Source organism: Vicugna pacos, unplaced genomic scaffold, assembly GCF_048564905.1.
Source record: "Vicugna pacos unplaced genomic scaffold, VicPac4 scaffold_76, whole genome shotgun sequence".
NCBI lineage: Eukaryota > Metazoa > Chordata > Mammalia > Artiodactyla > Camelidae > Vicugna > Vicugna pacos.
This window is the reverse complement of record NW_027328757.1, coordinates 1-26,597: the sequence shown is the minus strand read 5'-3', so window position 1 is coordinate 26,597 and position 26,597 is coordinate 1. Positions and strand designations below refer to the sequence as shown.

Genomic DNA, 26,597 nt, shown 5'->3' with positions numbered 1-26,597 from the left:
GAGATCTGTTTTTATTTTATTAGAAAGGATAAAGTTTTTCTGAGTGAAATGCAACAGTATGGAATCAGCCATCTTACATGAATTGCTAACATGAAATTATGTATTTGTCTAACGCACCTGAATCTTCTCATGGTGTACTGCTCCTTAATAGCTTCTTCTCTTTCAAAGATCAGAGGTATTCCTTTTTATGAAATAGAAAAAAATACATAACAATCAGCAGAGATAAATGTAATCCACCTTAGTCATTTGTACTTTTTAATGTTCAGGATGCTGAGTGAGTTGACAAGGACAAGAGGACTGTAACTCTTCAAATCACACCTAATTGGTGATGTAGAAAATATCCTATTTTCTAGGCCCACTTTGGCAGCATGGTGCAGCTATTCCATAGAGATTAATTTCTATTGCCGCGGGAAGGAAAATTTAGCGGTCTGATTACCGCAATTCTAAACAGAAAAAATTGAGAAAGGCAAAGGGAGAAAGGGCCAAGAGAAACTAGATGGTTGGTGAGCATGGCTTATGGGTGTGTGCTCTGGATGTAAGAAGTTTATGGCTTGGGCCCACACCTATCTTTGGTTCCTTCAGTGAGAATCTTTGAAAATGAGGGACAGGATCTTTGGTTCTTTTAATGAGAAGGTAGAAAATCTAAATTCTGGGCTTTACACTTAACACATTGAAATTTTTTGCTTCCTTCCTGTCAGCTGTGCTGTAGTGAAATATAGAAGCTTATAAACAAAAGTTTTCTTTTGAATTTCCTATATTAAAGAGTTTAGGACAACTATATTTACATCTTTCATGTAATCTCCATATAAATGTGACTTTTCCTGCAGGTTATATTCTGGAAATCTTGTAACTCTGAAATTAGTGAATCCTCAAGTAGATGTGGGTCTTCCTGTATCCATTTGAGACTGGCTAGCTTCTGTGGCGCTAGCCCAATAAATTCCTTCTGTGTCTCACTCCAAAATCAGACATGTATGGTTATGTAGATGGAAGAGGCTCTGCTGCAATCAATCCTGTAGCGAATCTGAGAATACCTGCTATTTTTTTTCAGGTTCCCCCTTTTCCCACTCCATCACCACTCTCATCCCTGCCTATGGTGCCTCAAATTAAATGTGGAATATGAATACAACTTGTAAAGTTAGAACCTCCTAGTAGTTTCATCTGGATTTGATGAACACCCATCTTGCAATTTTTGGCATTAATATCCAGAAGCTTACTCTGATTTGAATATATTTGTTCCTTTAATTACATCTTAGAGTTAGAGATTTATACATAAAATCATCTTTGTATGGTGCATAGATATCACTTCAAAATTAGGAGCTAATAAATGGTTAGTTACAAATACATTTATCTCATTGGAGTGAGTTAACACACAAGCTGGAATAGAACAGTGAAGATATTGATTTTGTTATCTTTTTCTTTATTTTATTTTTTAGTGAGGAATTTTCTTAAAATAAAACTGGCACACCACAAAATTCTTCTTGTGGCTTTCCAAGTCTTTGAAAATATGAACACTTGCCAGTTGTAACTGGCAACCATTTATAATCTTATATATATATATAGATGACCATGCAAGAGACAGTGAATTAAATACACACGGCATATTATTGGAAAAACTAAATATCAAAGGCCTCAGAACTTTTACTTTCAACCTAGTTCTTAAACAAATATTAATTTTCCTGAAGAAATAAATGAATAAATTTTGCTCTCATTTGAATATTCATTCCAGTAAAATGCCGATTCACATAGTCTACCTTTTTTCTGTCTCTTTTTAATGATTCCAGTAAGATGCTTCTTTAATGACTCAACAACATGTCCTTCATTTTTTATATTTCGAACAAATGGGTGATGAAGCATGTTTGCAGAAGTAGGACGAAATAGGAAATTTTTTATCATACACTTTTCCATGAAATTATGGAACTTGCGGGACCTAAAAGAAATGAGTCAAATAGATAAAAGAGCATTCTCAGGCCTGCCACACCTCCTCCCACCTCCACCCACATGCCATTCTGATCGTATTTTTGAAGAGAGTTGCCTCTAGCTGTAATTGTCTTTTCAATTGCCAAATATGCTGCAGCTTGACAGTATACATTACACCACAATGCCATTTAAACCTTAGAAGAGGTCAGAGTCAATGGCAACTTCTACCCAAATAATAGTAGAAACTTCAGTGAGTTCAGAAGTATGTACACAGTAAAACATCAAGTGGTGGAAGGCAATTAAGTGGATACTGTGATTCATGTAGACCATGAGACCAGATTGGTCAGATCACAGTAGTCATACTTTGAAGCCTGAGTGTTTCACTTGACTATACACACTTTGGGCTATAAAGGTGTCAGTGTAATGATCCAAAAAAGGGTGTTAACAACACCAGGACTAACTAATCTTATAAAACGGCCCATGAAAACAGATGTGACCAGGGAGTCTGAATATGTAGGAAGATTTTAATTTAATCACAAGGAAGAATGTCAGCTATCAAACCATAGTCACCACTTCTACAAGGGCAAACAATAACAAAAATAAGAAGAGCTTCAGGTACTAGACAACAAAGCTTCAGCAAGAAAGTTTCCCTAGTTGGGCTGTAGCACTCTGAGAGAACAAATCCTCTTCTCTAAGTCTGTGGATGTTTACTTTAACAGGTCAAATGACCGAGCTATATATCACAACCACTGACTGCCCACCTAGGCTCAGTGAAAAACTTTACAAATGGGTTTCCATTGGTCCATCCCATTACTGGAGATATAACTGAATATGCCATTAATGCCAAGGTAGCAATGTCATCATAATATACTATGGAGGGTATTATTTCTAGTTGGCTAGCCAGCTCTTAAAGAACACTATTCATTTAAGACCCCCTTACTTAAGGTATTGGTTTTTAGGAATTATCATCCAACAAGGGTGTTGAAGCAGGATTGACCAAATGAATTAAAACTTCTTTGCTAAATAAAAATGTCAAGTTAATGTATTTAAGAGATTAAGTCGTTCGTCTTTACCATCCGCTGGATTTGACTTTGGGAGCAGATTCTCGCAAAATAACAAAGAGGGCTTCCAAAGGCTGAAGGTTACACAGGGCTGCAAAGGAAAATGGGTAAGTTCAGAATGAGTAAGAAGGGTAAGTACAGAACATACTCCTTTTTCTAGAGGGGATTCTCATATCAGTATTCTTTCACAAATCATGTTGAATTAATAGATACAAAAGAGTGGAGTTAGAGGAAAAGCTGCTTTTTTAACACAAACAGTCCTTTATATAAGATCATAAAGCTTAACTATTGCCAGGTGTGACAAATAATAATAAATTACACTAGATAAATTATTTGAAATGTGTGATTGATGATTTGAATCTTGAGAAGAAAACTACACAAATGGAAAGAAGCACCATTCTGTGTTTTTGCATTGCAGATATCTATAGTTGTAAAACTGGAACATGTAATTATAGGATGAAAAAGTCGACCAGAGTGGTAACTAAGCACAACAATATATAAACAATGTTTAGTAGTCTAAAAAGATGAAAATAATCTCTTTTAGAAACTGACAGTCCTAGGAAAGAGGTAGATATAGTGCAACTGTCAAAAACACACTCTCGAGAGTAAGATCACCTGGGTTCAAATCCTAATTCTGCCTTTGTGACCTGGGAAAATTACTTAGCCTTTCTGTGCCTCAGTTTCTTCATCTAAAAACAGGCAATATATCAAGAATTCCTTCAAAGAGTTGTTGTGAGAATTAAATGGCCACCTACATATAAAAGTGTCTGGCACAGAATAGGCACTTAATAAATATTAGCTATTGATACTATTATAAGAAAGAATTTAACTATTTGGCACCTCAATTCTATGCCAAATTATTAGACTTTCATTCTCTTTTTCAGACACACAGCCATACAAAGATAACTCTATTCCAATATGTGCTATATAAATGCATTACCTCATTGGTTTGAGAATTCTGGGGTTTTCTCTAAGTGTTTAAATATGTGTCTCACTTCACTTATTTCCTCTAGTGTTTTGATTAAAGAACACTGGCGGTGCTAAAACTCCCCAAAGGAGAGCCATAGTGTAAATTTCATCTAACATTAAAAGCGTGTCATTCATGTGAGGACAATTTGATATTAATGACCTTTTAGAGTCATCCTTCCCCTCCCAAAATACATCTGCGGGAAAACTACGATGCCAAACTGGCCTCTCATGGTAGTAGGAACTCCCCAGGGGAATTTCATTAGTGTGATATAAAGGCAATTGTTCAGAGGTCAAGCTTTTGATTCAATTACATGGGTATAAATTAGTAGAAGGTGCAGGTATATTATTGAGGGCAGAATTAACCCCAAGCTTAAAACATCAGGATCATATTTGACTCTCTTCATTCCTTTACTGTGTCTAATCAGTCACCAGATTCTGTCCTTTAAACATATTGTAAGTGAATTTGTACAATATTAAGTGGTTGTCATTTATTAACATATAAGCATCTCAGTCAACTAACAACCTCTTCAGGGTCAAGAGTCAGGGTGTAGACTAGGCAAGTTTTCATTAAAGGAAAGAAGTCCACAAAGGAATGAAGCATAGGGTGAGTATAAGAACTATGTGAAATAGCAATTGTGGAGGTTTCCTATATGGCCTGATTTTAGAAATGCAAGTTAATGTCCCCTTCCCATATCTCCTAACACTGCCTAAATTTTCACCATTAGAGTCTTATTTAAGATGGTAAATCTCCTTTAAAAACGACATCTCTTGGTGGGTTGGAGACATTAAATTGGGCATAGTTTGAGTTGTTTTAAATAATGTGGTTTACAATACACTCAGGTAAAGATTGACCTAGGATGTAAGGGAAGGACACTACAAGGAACAGAAGCAGGATTATAAACAAGCATGGCTGATAATATTAAAAATAAAATCTACAATGCCAAGGAGAAGGCCAACATAGGGAAAGATACGGTTCAGATTAAGGTAAAGTGGCTGGTGTAGATCCTTGATGAGGAAGGAGAGTTAAACTGTCAATCCTATCCTGCTTCTCCACCAGGCAATAATTCACCTTTCTATAAAGAATAGAGAAATTAAGAACCACACATATTCAATATTAATTGATATTCTGATGTTTGAATAACTACTAGCAATGTTCTGGCCTTGGTTTAAAGGTCTGCACATTAAGTTTGAATTCCTATCCAGAACCCAAGGACTTAAGAAAGTCCTGATGTGAAATGGTCCAGATCTTCTCTCCTCTGAGAGCCTATACAGCACCCTTTCAGTGAGAAGTTATTCTCCTTCTCTTTTTACTTCCTTGGGAGAGACACCTTAAAGACAGAAGGGATTTTGTTATCTGGATCTCAGAGGCAATTATCCTGTAACTGTCACTTTGGAAGGCCCTCCCCTCTGAGGTAATAATTATCACAACCTGGAGGATTTCTGCAGTTAAACTGATGACAATCATTCCCACCCAAAGTTAATACTCCAGGCAATAAAAGAGGCTGGTGAAAGACAAATGTTTTAGCAGTATGGCTATTTCAAATTTCTCATGACCAAAGGTACACCACCCCAGTGACTATTTATCCATACATGCTGGCCCTATTTTCTCTTTTGAGTTAAGAATCTCCTGGTCCTCAGTTGCCTTTTTCAAAAAAGTTGCCATTTATGTACTGTGTGAAAAACTCTGTACTTCCTCTGTGAGTTTGCTCACTATCACTTTTTTTCTCACATAATTTAATGTTTTAGAATGAAAATGTGAAACAAAGAAAGGTGAATCAAGAAGTACAAATCTGCAAAATGTAGAAAGCTGTTTTTTTTAAAAAAGACATGATGAGGAACATTCAGAAACAATAGAAAGAATATACTACTTGATGTAGTCATGCATTCTAATCAAATACATGCATTAATACTCATGAAATACAATATTGTATATTTAAAGAGAGAAAGAGAGGAGGACGGGAGGGAAGAAGAGGAGGAAGAAGAAGAAGACGAAGACAAAGACGAAGAAGAAGAAGAAAAAACTGCTCATTATAACATAATTTTAGCATGTTTCACAAAGAGAAATAATCATGAGATGATGAGGAATAATACATGTGGAGTAAACAATTTCTCCATCATTAAAAGAAATTCATCCAAGATAGGTACTTTGTAGTTTTTCTGACATAAAAGAGAGACAGCAGTGACTTGATTCTCATATCTGTCCCAGCTTTAATGCAAGCCTCTTCTGTGATATTCCAAAGGACACCAGGAATTCTTAACAGTTATGTTACCGTTGTTTCTGCTCTTTGAGATTACTGCCATTGGCCTTAAAATATAGTACTAAGATAGTTCGAGCTTATAAACCTTGGTGGGTAGATATTGTGCAGACAAAGCATGCAGGAACATGGGAACCTACAAGATCTGCTTGGAGAGAGAGAAGCAAAGCAATTTCAACTCTTGTGCCCCAACACACACACACACTCCAGGCATTTCTATTACTTCTCATCCAACAATACTAGGAATGTGTTTATCATTTATATCCTTGGATTTAGGAATTGAGGACAGCAAATATGCTCTGCTTATAGGGTCATACATTACATGGTTTTCAATCATTTGTACCCAAGTTTACATTCCATTTTTACTTTCCTACCAGAATGCAGTATCCTGAGAGAACAGGATGCTGACAGGTCATTTAAATCATGGAAAGGAGCGGGAAACAAGAGAAAATGGAGCCTTCTGAGCAATTAGAGACAATGGAGTGGCTGAAAGGAGCAAGGAAGGTACCAGTGATAAACTGAACTGAATTCAAAGGGGGAAACACAGCTAATTTCTCAACATTGTTGAGGATTGACTCAATTTCAATAAACAACTGGAGGATTTTCTCAACTGTCACAGTCTGAAGTAGCAGCAGTGTATAACTGTAAGTGTTCTAGAACCTAAATATTCCACCAATCAATATGTACTAGAATGCCTTTAGATTCTGTTTGGTCAGGAATGTCAGGACCAAATATTATGGAGGCTAAATTGAAATAACACTCAACCAGCCTAAAGTAACATATCTTAAGAGAGAAAAATACAAACTCTTATTATAAACATACATGGCCATTTTGACTAGAGCATTTAATCACAAAAGGCCACAATTTATAGTTTGGCACATAGTGTGGCACCTGTTTGGCCAGTACAAGCTGACTAGTATAAGCGGAAGATTTGTATAGCATGTTTCCCTTATTCTTAATAAGTATCAAATATTTTTACTCACGAGGAGCCCCTTCAGCCATTTCAATAGCAGTGATTCCCACGGACCACACATCACTCTGCAAAGGAAACGATGACCCAAAAAAATGTCACTTAAAAATAGGAAACTGATAGTATTTAGAATCTCAAAGCAATCTTTGGCTGAGGGGAGGTGTCAATGCCAGAGCCATTTTATGTGTTTTCTATAAGGAAGATTCATTATAGACGGATGTTATAGGAAGAGGTTATCTGACCTTGTGACCAGCCGGTGCTGCACTACACAACAAGTCGATGTGGGATGGGATTCAGTGTAAGGAAAATTCATTTTGGTTGTATTGCTATTGTTACATTAACTGAAATACCAAAAGGAATTTGCTGTAAAGAAGTCCTATCACATAGACCTAGTAGCTATGCGATCTTAGGTAAGTGATTTAACTCTCTGTACCTCAATTTCACTCTATGTAAAGTAGAGATAATAATGGTATCCATGTTATAGAACTGGTATAAGTATTAAATAAAATTATATATACATATATGTGTATATATACATATATACACATATACATACATATATATACGTATATATAATTTTATTTAATATTTATACATATATATGTATATATATACATATGTACTTTCAGTAGTTCCTTGAATATAGTAAATTGAGGACAGAATTATTATAATTCTAGTAAATTATATTCTAGGATGCTCTAGGAAATGACCCTCACTACTATTAACTGTACTCTGTTTTTAGAATGTGGAAAGGTCACAGAACTAGAGGTACACTATTTAGCTTAATAACTCAAACAGATTAACTGAATTCTTAGAACACCTGTTTATAAATATGTTAGCTTCAAAGTGTTGTGATGGTTTACGTTTAAGCTTTTTTTTTCAGTTACATGGGATTAAAAGTTAAAAATATATAATTAACATGGTTGAAAGTCCTTGGAAGACTGCCCAAAGTGTACAGCTATAATGCATTATTTTTACAGCAAGCCACTTAAAGCATATTATACTTCCACTGTCTCCATAGCTTCTAATAGCATTGAACTATAATAAGCTCTCAACAGATGTGCTTACAGATCAAGCAGAGGGCATTTAAGGGAAAGGGAAAAGAGATGAAACTTGAATTAATAAACTTCAAGTATTGAGTCCTAGGTTCCACACAACGAAACCACAATGAATTGTTTGGATGACTTATGATGTGGAGAGTGAGTGTGGTTTTTCCAGTCTATAGCAAATGGAGAGTTTTTTTTCCACATCAGCTTTTTGAAATGTGTACATAGATGTATATTGTCCAAATTGCAGCTTCAGTGGAAACTTTAATAAATAGCATGAATTGTTACTTAATTTGTCTATTCCACTGATTTTCTGTGGTTTGGAGGTGAACCATGCCAAGGACTTTCTCCATTACCCTGGGTAATCAAATTATTATTATTTTTTTCTTTCTGGAGCTAAGTTACTGTGGGACTAATAATTGGCTTTACATTTATTCATTTTTAAGTTTACAAAGCACTCTACCCCTGGAAGTTAAATTTCCATATAAAGCCACATAATACAATATTTTTACCAAGAAGTTGCAAGCAGTATGAACTAGACATTCTTCCTCAAATACAGATAACTCCCAAGGTCTACTTTTTCTACATTCTTAGAAAATATTATTTTATGCATATAATTAAACCACACATAGGAATAGTAGCCAGTATTTCCTATTGGAGTCTATGTGAAAGAAGGAGCTGCCTGCTTTCTATTCTTTTATTTCATAATTTAAAGTAAAAAGGTCAAAAGTCCTCGCCAAATTTTGATTCCTACTATCTGAATCCTCACACTTACTCTGTAATCATAGGAGCGTCTGGGGTCCTCATCACAGTCAATCACCTCAGGTGCCATCCAGTATGGTGTTCCAATGAAGCTATTTCTCCTCCCATTCGTTCTGCTCACCTGGGCACTCACTCCAAAATCCACTGCAAAATTCATTTGTCAAAATAATTAATCAGTAACAAAAAGCTCAATAAGTCATTGCTTTAACTTGGAAAGCCAATACAAAAGCCACAATGGATAACAGATTTTCATTCCAGCTCAGCAAACTTTACCATGAAGTCTACTCCAGGAATACTGGGAAATAGGCTTTTGCTGGTATTTATGTTGGAAAGAGACTCAGCAGTGCTATTATAAATCTACAGTAGGTTTGGCTGAATGTTTACCATGAATATTAAAAATAAAGTTCCATCAGTACACTCCGAACCTCTGAAGTGATAACATATGTAGTGATTGGACCTGCCACCAACCTGAAGGAAGACCAGAACTATAAGCAACATCTAAGAAATCTAAAACTTATTGGTACTTTATTAGGAAGCCTCACTCATGACATTTGAAAGCCCTATCAAACTGATAAAAAAATGAGTTTTATGCTAAAATTTAGTTTAAGTTCTTGTACAGATCTTCTGAATCAGATGCAAATATTTACTGTGGTATCCATATCTTAGCTTAGACTACAAAAATTCAGTCTTCTATTCATCTGTGGGATATATTATATGAAAATATTTAGCATGGTATCCTCAGAAACAGAAAGAAAAAAGGCTAAAGTAGACCAGGGTTATTTAGTCCAGAAAAAATAAGACAGGGATGAAAAATGAAGTAGATTTTCTAATTTAGAATGGTTTCCAGGAATCTAGAGGATGGCTAACAACATTGACTGAAAAGTAGTTTAAAAATCTAAGGAGTAGAAAAGAAAAATTTAAAAAGTTAAGAGTTTAAGATAGTGTTTAAGGAAAGATCTAACAACAATAGTGATTAAGGAAGAACAACAACAATAAAATCTCCATAATATATGAAAATAATCATTGGGTATTGTACAATCTCATTATCTAGATTTTCTCTTTTTGGAGACTAGGTTACATCAGAGCTCAGCATTCTCACTATATTTGAGGGCCCATTTTAAGGGCCAAGAAATACCTATGAAGGCTGTAAACTGTTATATGACATTCAAAGAAAAAAATAAAAGAAGAAAAGACTAGAAGAAAGAGTGATAAATGGAAGAAAAGGAAAAAAAGAAAAGCTAAAATTAAAAGTAGACATGAGACCTCAACAGTGGCATCATTTAACCTTTTCTTTAATGAACTAGGGACCAGAATATGAGGATTATTGATCAATTGCGATTGGAATACAACCATTTTTGGTCTGCTTCCTTTCTGTCACTCCCTTTCCTTTCTGTCATTCCCTTTGACTGTCATTGGCTTTAACTTCTGCAAATTTCTCCTTATAATATATTGTTTAAAAAAATGAAGCGATCTAAGAAATCTAAAACCAAATGTATGAGAATTACATGCACAATAAACCTGATTAAATTCTAATCCAGTGCTAAAAGGTCTCTCCTACAGAGTCAAGTACATGATCTTTAGTGCATGGGCTTTGTGACAGATTTTTCAATGGCTTTTGACTTACAATTTCTCTTCAGTGTTGTAAATGGTAATGTTGACCACCAACTGGACCCAAATATACAGGAGTGCTGTGACATGTGAACACAGAGTGTAGCCTTGTGATAGTCTATCTATCCTGCACATTTGAATGTGAGATTCAAGTGACCCTCATGTATTTTAACACAGTGTCTTAAAATAAAATTTTTAGCTTTATAGCTTTTATACACAAAAGACATAATACATTTTCTTGCCGTTACTTTTCACTTATTTCAAGAACAATTATTACCTTATGCTTCTTCCACAAATATTCAGTGAAAAGCAACCTCAGTGAATGGACAAAGTCTCTACTTTGGTTGTATTTATTTAGCAGGAAAATGGGAATGATCTTAAGGTCATGCTAGAGACATGATAGGCAAGAATTGATGTAATTAAAAAATAATACAAAACTATTATGCTGTACACCAGAAATTGATACAACATTGTAAACTGACTATACTTCAATAAAAAATACAGAATTAGATACTAGTGATTTATGTTCTATATCAATGAGGTCATCTGCCATTATATAGTACTGACGTTATTCGTATGGTATTATTTAAAAATCAACCAACAATATTTATTTAAAACATTAAAGATGTAACATATTGTTCCTTGTGTGCCTGTGAGACAATAAGTGTAGTTATTTTTCAATAACTTATGCCATTCTGTACCCTGAACACTAGAATAGAAAGCCAGGGACTTTCTGGTCTTTTGACTTCTAATTCTGAATTTGATTTGGATATTACTGGAGCATCATTTCTAACTGGTATCAGTTCTTTAAATATTTGAGGGAAAATTCCAATGAAGCAATTTGTGCTTAAGTAAATTAAAATTTCTTAGGTTCTTTGATATTCTTTGGAAACTATGGCTTTGTGATGTGGAAGAATTATCTCTTTGTTTAATCCCTGTCCATGGCGCAGAAACTTGCACACGGTAAATACTAAATTCAACTGCTGAAATAAATATAATAGCTAAACCTAACAGAGGGTAAAGCAATGACCAAAATGTAAAGCTCCCATTATAATTTGAAAGTTGTTTTTATCTATATGATTTCAGAGAAGCAGTTAGGTGTGTCTTTCTCTTGTCCCACACCTCCCAACCCAAGCAAAATTTCAAATTCTAACTTGTTCGGCAGTCAGGGAAAATACAGCCTAAATAAATAGAGAAGATTGTTAGTGACATGATAGAAAACACAGTAATCTTAAAGGAGTTTTCTCCATTAAGAAATTTTAGGCCTCACTTAAAGTACTATATGAATAAACTTACCTAGTTTTACTTCAGCATTATGAGTCAGTAGCACATTCTGACCTTTGATGTCCCGGTGAATCACACGATGTGCATGAAGATGAGCTAAGCCCTGCATAAGTATATTTATATTAAAAAAAAAGCCAACATCAGTATATATTTTTCTCTTTTTCTGGTACTGTTCTTAGTATTTTTTGAAAAACTTTTAGTAAGAAAAATGGCCCAGAATTGCATTTTTCAGACAAAATTCTTTCTTTAGGCTAGAATTACTACAACCAGTTCCCAGAAATACTACTTTTGGCTATAAGGAAAGGAAAATAAATCAGGACACCCATGAAAGAAAAAGAACACCAAAAATTAATATTTGTATACATTGGGCCGTTTACCTTCCTTTGTAGCCTCCATTTTTCCAACTAACCATAAGAGTAAAGACCTGGACATCTTAAATATCATAGCTCAGTCATTGCTTTACTCTATTCCTCATCCAACCATTTGTTTAGTCCAAAATATTTTCTAGTCAACCTTGTAGGCTGAGAATTTGGGGGAATATGGAAATTCATTTTAAAGTATTTGCAATTTGTATTGACTTACCATGCTGTCTCCAGACCATTCACCACTAAAACTAACCCGTGACCTGGCTTCCCCTGCCCTGGCTTCAGTGAGATTGCTCCAGATCTAACTGGGGATTAATAATAGAAGTAACAGCAAAAACAGCTAATATTTATTGAGTCATTATTCTTTGCCAAGCACTATGCTAAGTGATTTACATGAAGTAAATTATTGAATCTTCATAGCAACCCTTTGAGGAATGTGCTAATATCACCCTAAATTACAGATGAGGAAAATGAGATCTTGAGAAATTAAGTAATTGTCTCAAGGACACACAGAAAATACACAATGAACCAGAATTTAAACTCAGTCCAGAGTTTGTACTCAATTATTTACATGATTACCATAAGTGAATCCAATTAAGATGGGAGGAAAGATATTCTAGTTTTTTTTATCAGTGGTGCTGTTCAGTTCTGCTAATATTCTTCTTGGGTGACCTTAAACACTTAAGACACAAAGAAAAATTTGAGTTTGGTAGAGCAAGAAAACTGTCACTTTCATCCAATTTGGTGTTCAAAATAAAGAATGTTTTGAAAGCAAGACATTATTCAAAGAGGCTATCTTTCTGCAAAACAGTTGCAGATGGTTTGAGGCCATTCAGCAAAACACTGACTTCTGTCTCAATTTACCTTAATCTCTAATGACAGTGATTATGTCCATAACCCATTGAACACCATAGTCTGACTTTGACAGAGCTATTACAGGCCATGATTTGGAAGGACCTGGCTACCCATCTGGTAACCATCTGGTGATCTACCTTAACATTTAAGGACATTATCTGAAAATCTGCTGTCTCTAAAGCCTTTTGGTCTTTTTCAATATTCTGATCCAGAGGTTATATTTAGAATTCTTAAACCGTTCTATATGAGCAGGTATAAGACACATTGTATATATTACTCCTGGGTTTTTTTCAAGGTCAGGGTAGAATGACTATACGAATTCTCACCTGAAGGATCTCTCGGCAGATATAGGCAATCCAATCTTCTTTCAAACTCTGATTTCTGGTCATTCTCACTACATCAGTGACAGAACCTGCTGCACATAACTCCATCACCATCTGCAGGGAAGCCAGCAAAGTATCAAGATATAGAAAGTAATTCTCTGAAAATATCTGGAGAGTTTTGCTTGCATTTATAATGTAATGTTCATCCATTAAGACACTGCAAAGACTGGCTCAATTGTCTGGTCCAAGACTAGTGGAATTAGAAAGAATTGGGAAAAGTCCAAAGATTTATGGAGGGAGAGAAGGCAGATACCACACCAGGGGTTTTTAACCAGGAGGTGGGATTTGAGATAAGTCTTGAAGGATAGGTAGTATTTGGATATGCTGAGAAGGAAGAACATTGTTTATTGAAAACGGAATGAGAACATGCCTTTCGAAAGGAAGCTTGTGCAGGGGACAAGCCTGAGTGATGACTGGAGGAGAACAAAATAGACAGTTGAGGGAACAGTTTACAGGATATGGAGGATCTCAAAACAAGTTACACTTAAACATTAAGACTAGATTTGTTTTTTATTGTTATTTTGCTTTTATTTTCAAATTCTAGAATATTTTCCCCCAAGATACTGGCAAACTACAGCTCTAAGGGAGAAACTGTCAATTACTGTAGGGCATTTTTTTGCCAAATGACTTTACTGCTAAGGAAAGTCTATTTTAAGGCTAATATTCTGACAGTGTCTCATTCAGATTTTACTTTATTAATAAGTGCAATTTTTCAGAGTATTTATTTTTGCCACTAATGAATCAGGTGCCCAACTAGTAAATTTCCTTCTATATATTAGCTAACTAGAAGACTGAACAATGTGAAGGAGAAAGTAACTATTATAATCAACTTGGTAAACTTTTCTTTAAGCACAGGTTTATGCATTAAAGTGCCCATGTCAATACTGTTTTGTCACTGAACAAGACATGCCTTCTTTTTTTAAACTGTAGGTAAGTTAATTATTGCCATAAATGAAGAGAAGCAAAAGGATAAAAATCCAATCATGAATATTCAAAAAGCCTACCTTATTTCCCTTTGGAGTACTAAGATTTTCTTTTCTGAAAATGACTTCCTTAGTTTATATTTGTTCACAACTGATATATTACATGTCTTTTACCTGAGTGCACTTTCCCCTCAAGAAAAAAAACAAGTCTAACAAAACCAACAATACAGATAAACCACAAAAGTTTCCTAACAAAACCAACAATACAGATAAACCATTAAAGGTTAATTTTCGTGTTAACTATAATGGGCATAATATGTACACTGTGGTAATGGAAGAAAAGGAGCTCATTTTGAGCCATGACAAACCTGAATTAAAGCCATTCACTAACATGAACATTGAAAAATCTTGCTAGTATTACCTGAGTCAGAAGAGCTCTACTGTGAAAGGAACACAAGGCATTCTCATTTTCCCAGGTTTGTAAGCACAGTGCCTGGGACATACACTTTATAAATGGTAATTACTCATTTACTTCCTACTTGTTCTGATTTACATGGGCAAGAAAGTGTGAATGGTCCATGAAATTTCTTACCTCCATAAATAATTTTTGCACACACTGCCTATTCATCTTTCAGATCTCAGTGTAAGGAAAAGTTTCTCCAGGAAGAGTTTCTCATTCTCCAACTTGATTTAGATTCCTTTGTTATTTGCCCACACAGAAGCATGTTATTTCCTTTCTGGTCATGAATACATCTATTTGTGTGATTATTTGATTGACATACATCTTTGCAGATAGACTGTAAGCTTCTATGACCCAGAGACATGTCAATTCAGCTTATTATTGTACCCCCAGCATCTAGCAGAAGACCTGGCAACTGCATGGGTTTTGAATGAATATATGTTGAATGACTGAAGGAACTGAGCACTAATAAACATATCTAATGAGGAAATTGACATAATGTCAAGAGGAAAAATCTTGTAAGTAAAATATATATTAAAAGACAAATGTTGTATGCCGAAAAAAATAACAGTGGCCATTAAAGTTGTGCAGCAATATTTAATAGAATCTGAATTCAGATTGTTGGAGAATAGAGGATTTAGTTAACTGGACATTTGGCAGAAAATAGGGTAAAACTGAAAATCTCTAAATTTGAGGGCTCTCAAAGTGTGGTATCCAGACAAGCAGCATCAACATCACCTGCAAACTTGTTAAAAAGTGCAAATTTGTAGATCCACTCCCCAGACCAACTGGATCAATAACTCCGTGTGTGGGGCCCAGCAATCTGTGTTTTATCAGGATCTCCACAAGATTTTGATGCATGCTAAAGTTTGAGAACTACTGTTTCAATTCAATCCCTTGTTGAAAACCTTTCTGTAATGTCCACTGCCCTGTTTCCTAAAGTCCACATATAAAATGTAACAGACCCTTTCCTTGACTCTTGAAAATACTGAAAAGTCTCCGTCATTATTTTTAAAAAATGCTACTCTTGACTTGGATTGGAAATCAAAATGTAAGCAAGTGTACACCAACCCCAGTTTGTGTTCAAAATACTCCTTTTTAAATAAAGGTATCCTTGACCAAAGCTCATTTTCTTGTGATTTGATTATGTCTCCTACACTGGGAGGCAGCAACAATTCTGGTGACTGTAGTGTGGGTTTCAGTTAGCCTCTAAAATTTGTATCTCATTGATTTGCAATTCATGAAACTATAGGCACAAAGACTAATAAAAGGACAAATCAACTAACTATTTAGAAATAAGTTTCTAGGAATTATTTTTAAACATAAGTACATATACTTAGCAAACATTTAAAATGCACTCATATGCTCATCCTTAGAATCGATATTTATCCAGTCATTATTACCAAGTCCATCAGGTAATCTCCTTAGCAATACCTTTAATATACAAGCAAATGTAGTAATTACATAAAGTTAAAAGCAGCAAAACTCTATTTAAAAAGAAATATATTAGATATTTCCACTGTTGATTTGAGTCTTCTCCCATCCTACCCATAAGTCACTTACCAGGCACTTAAGTTATTTCCCCCTGTTTTATCATTCTCATTTCCAGGAATCAGAGCATACTATTTTTATTTGAACAATTGAATGCTTAAGTTTTCCTGTAGCTGCAAAAAAGTGACACCTCAGTTTATGAAAGTGTATATCCTCAAGTGAAACTCTGTCTTACAGAATAAGATCAAGGTAACTAAATACACACCCAAAGTTGGTGCCTCTGACCAGGGGGGCTCAGCTTGAAAAATGCACCATAGAAGGAAACAATGTTTTTGTGGAAAGAGTACTTCTTTAAAAGGTTGAGTTCAGTCCTGAGATCCTCTTCTTCATCCTGTAGAATAAGAATAGAGAGCAAAGTTCCTAAGCTATGCCACTCAATGTCTATGGGACATTTCTAATAGAAAATCTTTACCCCTATTTTCAATTGGGTTGTCTTTTATTATTTAATCATAAGATATATTTATATAGTCTATATATAAGTACTTTATAAGGTATATGATTTGCAAATATTTTCTTCCATTCTGTGGGTTGTCACTTCATTTTCTTGATAGTGTTTTTTGAGGCACAAAATTTTTAACTTTGATGAAGTCCAATTTACCAATTGTTTTGTTGTTTGTATTTTTGGTGTCATATCTAAGGATCCATTGCTAAAATCCAAGGTCATGAAGATGAATTCTGATGTTTTCTTCTAAAAATTTATAGTTTTAGCTCTTACATTTAGGCTTTTGATCCATTTTAAATTAATTTTCATTTAAAGTAGGGATCCAACTTCATTCTTTTACATGTGGATATCTAGTTGTCTCAGCATTATTTGTTGAAAAGACTAGTTTTTCCCCATGAATCATCTTTTCATCCATATCAAAAACTGGTTGACCGTAGATGTATGGAAATAGGTCTATTTCATTGATCTATATTTCTAGCCTTATGCTTGTACCACACTGCCCTAATTAATTTGTGATTAATTGCATTTTAAAGGTACTAGTTTGATTAGTGCTGATTTTTAAAAAAGATGCACTTAAAGTCATCTATGTTCCTAATTACTACAGTAGTAAATATGTTTAAAAAAAGTAATATACATATATACACACACACACGCAGAGAGAGAGAGATAGGCAAGTGGTCTACTCTCACTGAACATTTCTTTCCACCAATGGTAACATTTGAGTGTATATTCCTCTGACATTTTAATATGCTAATGCAGTAGCTAGAAATGACAGAGATAAATGGGTGGTTTCTATTATATATATATATATATATATATATATATATATATATATATATATGGCATTTATTTTTTAATCTAAACAACTCATATTTTTCTCAGTATTCTGCAACTTGCATGTTTTACTCAATATCTAAATACCATCTTTCTATATAAATAAACGTAAATGCACTTCCTTTTTATGGAAGCTTAGAATTGCACAGAATGGAGATACGGGTTTGCCACTTGGGGGACAGGTCAGGGCTAGAGGTATTGTTTTTGAGGATTATCTATATAGTGATAAAGTGAAGCCATCTTTTTGGATGGGATCACCAAAGTAGAATACATAATGTCAAGAGACATTTCTGGCAGAAAACAGTATGATGTCATCAGACAAGAGCATCTACACTGAGCATTAGGACACCTGGGTTCTGGAACTGAGAGCCAAGAGCTAGAAATTTAATCAATCTTCCCTAGGTTCAATTTATCCTCAGAAATCTAAGCTGGCAGCTATTACCTATCTCCATGGAATGTTAGTGGAAGCAAATGGGATAGTGTACTTAAAATTCTTTGAAATCCTTGGCAGAAGAATGCTGTAAATGCAAGGTATTAGAATACAGTATATTACTTGACTTACTCGTTTGAAATAGTGTTATCAGAACTACACTTCTCTCTCTATGTCTTACCATAATCTACAAACATGTGCTGGAAACTTTTCACTTCCAGCATATTTGTTATAGCAGAGTGAATGAAATAGGAAGCAATTCTCTCTCCCTAAGATTCAGCTATGTCTCCTTGTACCTTGACAACCAAGTAGTTCCCATAATTCTTCTGTAACTATTATTAGCCCATCTAAAAAAAAGCTCTTCATTTCTTAATAAATTGAAAATCACTGTATTTTTTGTGTATACAGGTACAATACACTTAAGAGAAACATCTTAAAATATTAACTTTCAAAAAGGTAACTTACTTGGTGGGAATTTTCAATGAACCTATTATTGGTTTATTCATTTAGGTATCATAGCCCTGGCTTAAAGGAACTTACATACAGGGAAATAAGATTCACATGCATGAATGACATAGCTGTTGATGAACACAAGATAGTGCATAATGAAGTTGAGGGTGACATTAAATGAATCAGGAAGTGACCCTGCACTAGACAAATGGGTTCACCATCAGAGTCATTTGAATTCCTACTAGCTCAAAATTTCATTTCATTGTAAATAAAAAGCTCTCCTACAGCATCTATAAAAGTTTAATTTATATAACCTTTTCAGGAATACTCTTATTGTACAAAGTGAAATTATTTGTAGTATGTAAAGAAAAGAAGATTTTTAAATTAAAGATATAGTTAGGCTCCAGTTCTGAAATCCAGTGAAAAAGGATACCTTTGATTTCTTTTGGGCAATGAATTAGAATTGGGACAACTGGCATTAAAAGCAATTAAGGGGTGAACCTCTGTTAGAGGTTTAGTTCTCCCCAGCATTTCCCTCAGTTACCTTGACTCGATGACCTTGGGGTAGGGGAAAGTATATATGTAGTATATTCTTTAGCATTTCCCTAGGATTTTCTAGTGGACTTATCCATAAACATTCAATTACTAGAAAATAAATCCTGAGAGAATCGTATGTCTTTGTGGGAGGGGATGGAGCATTATTTCGCCAGTTAGAAATCAATGACAGGTACTCTTCGTATTTATTGTGTAATAAAGGACTGAACAAATAAAACAATCAACTTGTAGTATGAGAATTATATGGAAGTTCAGGATTCAGTTTCATCTCAGCCTCCCAGGGAAGCTTGGTTAATAAGTATCCTTTGAATTCCCTTAACCTGTCTTCCACAAAGCTAAAAGTTTATCCTTATGGCTTATCATGTAGGACTTTCATTGGTATCATGTAGGACCCTTAAACTTTCTGCTTCCCTTATGATGTGGCTCTTCTTTGAAGTGGTAACAATATCTGCCATCATATAGAAAGAAACCTCAGGAACTAGCAATTCTGTATGTACAGGGGCACTCTCAGTTAACTAGCAAGGCACCAAGATTGTGCTGAGAGAAACAGGAACTCATAAAAAAAAGAAAGTACAATAAATAATATAATGATGTGAGGGTAAGAAAGCAAAAAACAAGTTAAAAAGAAGCATGGATCAGATTGAGTCCTTTAACTTGTTTGGTAGTTTGATATCTCAAGGAGCTTCATTTTCTTTATGGGTTAGAAATCTCATGTCTCCAAGCAGGATCAAGAGAATGGCTGGGCTCTAGGCAGCTATGTGATTGCATTTAACCATACTTTTAACCCTGTTGTAGGTAGGCCAAGCATTCTGATGCTATTTTACCTGTGAGAAATCTGAAGCCTAGAGAGGAAAGACAACTTTTCCAAGAACTTCTTGGCTATTTAGTGTTAGACTTGGAATTTGAACTCATGTTTGTAGACTTCCACATTATTACTATTTCCGTAAACCCCTGAAATAAAGAGATGTGTGTGCAAGTCATAAACTTCTTATCCCAAAGGATTCAGGATGATTTAGAGATGTTAACTGGCTGATCAGCTAGCAGTTATTTTTCTTACTAAAATACATAATCAGAGAATTCAAAGTTCACAACTAGAAAAACTTTTAAGAGTGGGTTTTCCAAATAAATGTAAACTCCCCGAAAACCAATAAACCAAGATCAGATATGTTTGGAAAGCATTAGAATGTTTGCCATTCTCAATTAACAGGAAGCTGAGCTTGTGAGAAACACATAAGTACATTATATCCATCAGGCCAAGTGAGTAATTTAAAACTCTCACACATATCCCAGTAATATGATGCTACATCATTTTCTGGCTCAGGGCCAGTTGAGCCCAGAGTGGACTGAATATCCTGCGTTTTGTCAAGAAGAGGCAGCTCAAGGATGCCAAAACTTCCTTTGCAATTTCACCCAATTCTAAAATCAAAATATTTTTCCCTATAGAAAGAATACCAGAGAAGGTTTGGGGAAGAACTTTAAAAGGGTTTATTAACACAAATGTTTGATGAAACCAGAATTGGTCAAACAATTAAATTTTTCATACCTTACTTTTCACAGCTTCTTGATCTACCAAAGCATGTTATTAATCAGTACTACCTGTTTCATGCTTTGTCTCCTGAGACACACTGTAAACCAAACAGGAGCCTAGTACTTACTAAATGAATCATGGAATTGTTTATCAACACCTTCCTGATATAACCAGAAAGTTTTTCTGAATGTGATTGTTAATGGGAAAGGTTATTTCTAATGTGCTTGAGAGCATATTTATTAAGATACAAAATATTTAAATACTAGCTAGTTAAGTGCAGGGGAGAAAATTAAGAAAAAATACATCAATTAATTACATTGATAAGAAGAGCAGGAATTTTACATGTAAGCCCACAGAATATTTTGATAGATCACCAACATCTAGATCATCAATATCTACTGAAAAAGGATTCCCTTTGACAGAAGTTATTCTAGAGCCAGCAAATTACTGGAGTCATAAAGACTGCTTTGTAAGTCAGTTAAAAAGCTTCAAGTAGAAAGCATCTTCATGCTCCTTCATGTATTCAAGTACTGTGCCAGATGTCTGAACACTTTTAGGCTGGGTAGCCTGTTGGTTTTCTATCTTCTCTTATTCTCACAATAAAAAAAAAGTAGTCTTCATTGGGCTCACACACAATGGCAATGCTTTTTAGAATCATAATGGGGGGAAAGCCAGTCAGTCCAGAATACCACGTAAAAGGTGTGAAAAGAACCTTGCCAAGGCCAATTTTAGGTAAAACTCACTCTTGTTCCCATCATGTCTTTTGTTGTTACTCAGCTAGAGGACTCTGTGCTCTGTGGGTTTACTCAATCCTTCACCTTCAGTCAACACTTACCTGTTCAGGGAACCATTTATTAAGGCCCTGCTTTCTGACAGATGTCAGTGTTCAAATATGATGAATGAATCTATGTGAATATGTTAAAAGATATAAATACATTATCACCTTTAGGTAAGAACATTTTAGTTGCGGCTTTCTAAAGGTACAATACAAAGGGATTAGTTTAGAGTTGAAAATTAAAGGAAAGACTGACTAGGGACTAATGAAGACTTTCTGTACTCACGCTGTATCTCCACCCGACAGACTTTTGATATTTATTCACTCTCACTCGCCTTCCTATTTCAGGTAAAGGGGTCTGCAATGCCAAGAACAAAATGTTATTAGACCCACTGGTACACTCTGAAAATGATTTATTCTTAACTACTTTGTGCTCTTTTAGTACTAAATGGAAGAATAACATATTATTCCTCTATCAATTTGCACTAAGTTTTAATAAAAAATCAGATTCTTATATATACAGAAACTTGGCACCAAATTCATAGTAACAGATTTAACTGCCATATTAATGGGAGATTACAATTCGATGTTAGTAAAGTGCTATTCCCCCTAACAAAACAAGGTAACTGGTACTATCTATGGACTGAACATGATTTTTAACTATTTCAACTTAGAGTATCTAAAACATAGATTAAATGTGGGTTAAGGTCTTTCAAGTTAAAAAAAGGAAGTAAGTATTTTAGACAGTCTCACTCAAAAAGTACTAGGCCGATTATTTGGAAGTCATGGTTTGTAGGGTAAGATAAATCCACAAAACCTCAAAATCCATTGAAACACACGTTGGTTTGCAACATCTGACATTATTGGCAAAACAAAAAGCATGCAACTCTTTAAATAGTTTCAGTAATTCACTTCCTGCACAAATTGGAAAAGAACAGTTTATGGCATTGACAATAATTCAGTGAAAATGTACACTTTTTCAAACGTAATATTTGAGAATTTTCCTTTAGGGTATAGTGAAGTGAAAATGTTTTGACCTTTGCTATGTTCATGCTAATATTATCCTGATAAAGTAAGGCACTCATGCTAAAGAAAGAAGACAGAAATCAGTACTTAGCAAATTCTATGATAATATGTTATGAATCATGACAACTTTATGAATGTTAGCAGAAATAGTGCCAATTAAACTGTCTCTCTTGCTCATCTGTCAGAAAATACATGAAAAATATGCAGCTCTGACAAGTTCTTTCCTTCTACTTGTCATTGAGAATCCAATGGCCTCAATTCTCAAAGAGAATGGTTAGAGAGGGAAAAATATGATGAAACACAGAAGGATTAACACAATATTAGAGGAAATCTACTTTTTACTATCCCTGGAAACAGATAACCAACTAGTAATAGACAGGAATACATTTATTTTCTTCATTTTTACAGAATACTAAAATTTATAGCACTTTCTCTGTAAGTGAAAGTTTTTCATGTGTAAATATAATAAATTAATAATAAAAATATGCTGAGAAATAATATTAAATGATAAATATTAATAAATCCAGATTAAAATAATTATATGTTATAATGATATAAAAATACTATATAATATTTTCTGAACTGTTTATCCCAAGACCATAGTCCACTAAGGGAACGGAATACATACAGGATATAATATTACCTTACGAGCATTCATCACTTTAACAGCTGTAAAGGCACCAGTCTTTTCATGGAGTCCCTGAAACACAAGATAGCAATAAACATCAAATTCTGGCCAGACAATCCAGCAATCAAGAAGCAAACAAAGTAAAAATATTAAAATTAAATAAGGGTAAACATTGTAGCCTATGATGAAATATAAAATATTACATAGAGATGAACTATAAGGTATTACATAGAGAATAGAAATATTAAATTATGAACACTTCAAAGAACCCCCAGCCATTTCACTCAAAAGATCAAGCAAGTTTATGCATTTTTGCTTTTTATGTCTGATATGAATAGTAGACACAATTGGCCATTTGAAGGCTCTGCTTTCTTAGTATCTTTAATTTAGCTTTACATGGACCAAAGCACACAGATGAAAAGTAAAAATTCCAGATTGGAGACGTAGGAAAAGGAAGTGTCCTACTGAACATTTTCCCAGCTGATTATGTAGTACCATGTAGACAAATCTTTCCGTTGGGCCCCTCTTCATATACTAAAAATGTTTTTTTCATAATGATCACACATAAGAGTGATACATAATTCAATGGCCTCTAAACCATTTAGCATGCCCTCAATCATATGAATCAAAGGTATTTATGAATGAAAGAAGTTCTGAAAGATTCTTTCTTACTGAAAACACTGCGAGTTCTAAGAACTTAGTCTTATACAAAATGCGAGTACAAGTTATGGATTTATAATTTTCAAAAATTAACACAGAGGTTTGGAATCAGAGTTCTTATTTTGTGGCTGGTTCCTTTTAAAATATTTCAAGCTGTAGTCATAGAAGAAATATCAGTCTGGTATTAATATGAGTAAGGCTTGAATTTGAAACAAAATGCCTTTTCTGATAGTTTCTCCAGCAGATTTGATTCTTCAGCTGTACTGGGTTAGACAGTGTCTCACCAGAATTCAGGTTCACCCATAACCTTAGATTGCGACTTTGCTTGAAAAATAGGGTCTTTGCAGATGTAATCAAGTTAAATGAGGTCATATTGGATTATGGTGGCCAATGACTGGTATGTTTATAAGAAAAAGGGGAAGGATATTTGGACACAAAGACATGGACACACACATAAAGGGAAGATAGCCATATGAAGACAGAAAAAAATTGGAGTGATGAAGCTACAAGCCAAGGGATGCCAAGGATTGTTGACAACCACTGGAAGCTAGGAAAAGAGAAAGAAGGATTCTTCTATAGAGCCTTTAGAGGGAGAATGGATCTGCAGACTTCTAGCCTTGAGAACTGTGAGAAAATAAATTTTTGCTGTTTTAAGCCACCTAATTTGTGGATTTGTTACTGCAATTGTAGTAAACTAACATGGGGCAAAACAACGGACTGTCACTAGTCACAGATCTCATGTGAAAGATAGTAGTACTTTTTAGCTTACAGAATGATCAAATAAGGGGTGCTGTTTCTGTATAATAGTTTTAATATCTTGAGTAACCTGTCAAGTGAATAACTATGCAAAAGATCGAGATCCCTCAATTTCAGGACAGTAATCCTTAAATATATTGTCTGTTTGATGTGAAATCTCTTTTAGAAAGCGTTCACTTTGAAGTATATGAATATTGTTTTTAGATGATTCCTACAAGTTTTTTCACCAAAATACAGCCAGCTGATCAAAGAAACTCAAAAAGAACACCATTCTACCACTACCACCAGTGTTACATGCTACATATGAGTGCCAAAATTTCTTCATTTTACCCCACTGATAAGATTGAAAGGATTTAATTCCATACATTTAAGACTACTTCAATCCTATTGAGTAAGCCATGGTTTGTAAATGAGGCCATGTGCCAGAAATGGATTGAAAGACTTTCCAGGACACAAAGTAAATCTAGAAATACTGGCACTTTGACTTAACTCCAGTTCTTGCCAAAGAACTAAGCATTAAACAATTATACCGATTAGATAGCTATAGCGCTGATGGGAAGTGGCATGGATTGCTGGTTTGGGTTTATGGCATCAGGCCTGCGAGAGTTGGGTCAAGGTGCTTTGTGTTCAGTTGTGTCCTCCAAAAATACATGCTGGGGTTCTAACCACTGGAACATGGGAATGTGATCTTTTCTAGAAATAGGGTCTTTGTAGATGTAATCAAGTTAAGATAAAGTCATACTGGATTAGGGAGGGCCCTAATGCCAATAACTAGTGACCTTATGGGAAGAGAAAAATTTGGACACAGACATCCAGGGAGAATGCCATGTGATGATGGAGGCAGAGATTGGATAGGTGTGTCTACAAGTCAAGGAAAAACAAGGATTGCTTGCCATCACCCAAAGCTAGAAGATGCAAAGAAGGCTTACTTCCTAGAGCCTTCTGAGGGAGAATGGCCCTATATACACTTCGATTTGGTAATCCCAGCTTCCAGAATTGTGAGGGAATACATTTCCTTTAAGCCATCCAGTTTGTGGTAACCTGTTACAGCAGACCTAGTAAACTAGTACACAAGGCTAGCAGGATAGAAACTAAGCAAGAGAAGGGGGCTGGACTTGGGACAGAAACTACTGATCAAGGTACAAGGAAATGTCTTGAATCAGGTGAGCAGTTTTGGGTGGAGCATGACAGCTACCAAAGACTAGAATTTTTAAAGGAAAGGAAAAAAGTTGTAGGTTATTGACTGATCAGAGAAAATTAGTTAATGTTTTACATATTGACCCCTTATCAGATAGATGATTGTAAGTATATTCTCCCTTCTGTAGGTTGCCTTCTCATTTTGTGGATGGTTTCTTCTGCTGTACAGAAGCTTTTCAGTTTGATGTAGTCCCATTTAATGATTTTGTTTTTGTTGTTTGCACTTTTGGTGTCATATTCAAAAATTCCTTTTCAAGATCATTGTCAAGAAGTCCCCCCTCCCTCATATTCTCTTCTAGTTTTACAGTTTCAGGTTATTAAAGTCTTTAATATGCATTTTGAGTTAATTTTTCTAAGTGATGTAAGAGAAGTGTACAAATTCATTATTTTGCATGTGGATATATAAATATATCAGAGACTTCCACATTTATTTATATCTCTGGGGAAAATATATATTAATATTTTTATTTATTTAGCCTTTATTATGACTTAAAAAGTATTGTTTTCCTAATTATTCATATAAACAGTTTCTAGTCAAGTTTTACTAATATATGTGTGCACAAATACAACATGTTGGAAACTGGTTCTCACACACCCTTTAAAGGAATTAGAATGTTTCCCTCTTTGATTCTAAGAGGTTATTAGTGGGCCAAACCACTATCCTGTGCAACACAAATATTTGGCATGTTAGCAAATATGTTAGCCATATATTGCCTTATTTGACCAATGATTAGGAAGCCACAAAAATTTTAAGTGTAGAATACACAGCCATTATACTCATGGAACATATTAGTGAGATAACTGAATTAAAAAGGTGTCACCAATGGCCATAGAACAGAGACAATTGACTTGGTTCTAATCTCATTATCTGGAACTTATTCTCTCATTTGAAAACTGCACACAATTA

The 26,597-nt window shown here is 34.7% G+C and overlaps 1 protein-coding gene across 1 annotated transcript in view; it reads right to left on the bottom strand.

The window, feature by feature from the left end:
* Positions 1–23,178, bottom strand: part of NRK (Nik related kinase) — a 62,566-nt gene extending 39,388 nt beyond the window's left edge. The window contains exons 1-10 of the mRNA XM_072957773.1: positions 23,093–23,178; positions 21,710–21,781; positions 16,615–16,740; positions 13,419–13,529; positions 11,885–11,975; positions 8,994–9,124; positions 7,186–7,240; positions 2,991–3,069; positions 1,752–1,927; positions 118–181 (exon numbers count right to left, since the gene is read on the bottom strand). Coding sequence (XP_072813874.1) covers positions 118–181; positions 1,752–1,927; positions 2,991–3,069; positions 7,186–7,240; positions 8,994–9,124; positions 11,885–11,975; positions 13,419–13,529; positions 16,615–16,740; positions 21,710–21,781; positions 23,093–23,107 — 920 coding nt within the window. The 5' untranslated portion in view covers positions 23,108–23,178. The remainder of the gene's footprint in view (positions 1–117; positions 182–1,751; positions 1,928–2,990; positions 3,070–7,185; positions 7,241–8,993; positions 9,125–11,884; positions 11,976–13,418; positions 13,530–16,614; positions 16,741–21,709; positions 21,782–23,092) is intronic.
* Between the last annotated feature and the right edge of the window lie 3,419 nt (positions 23,179–26,597).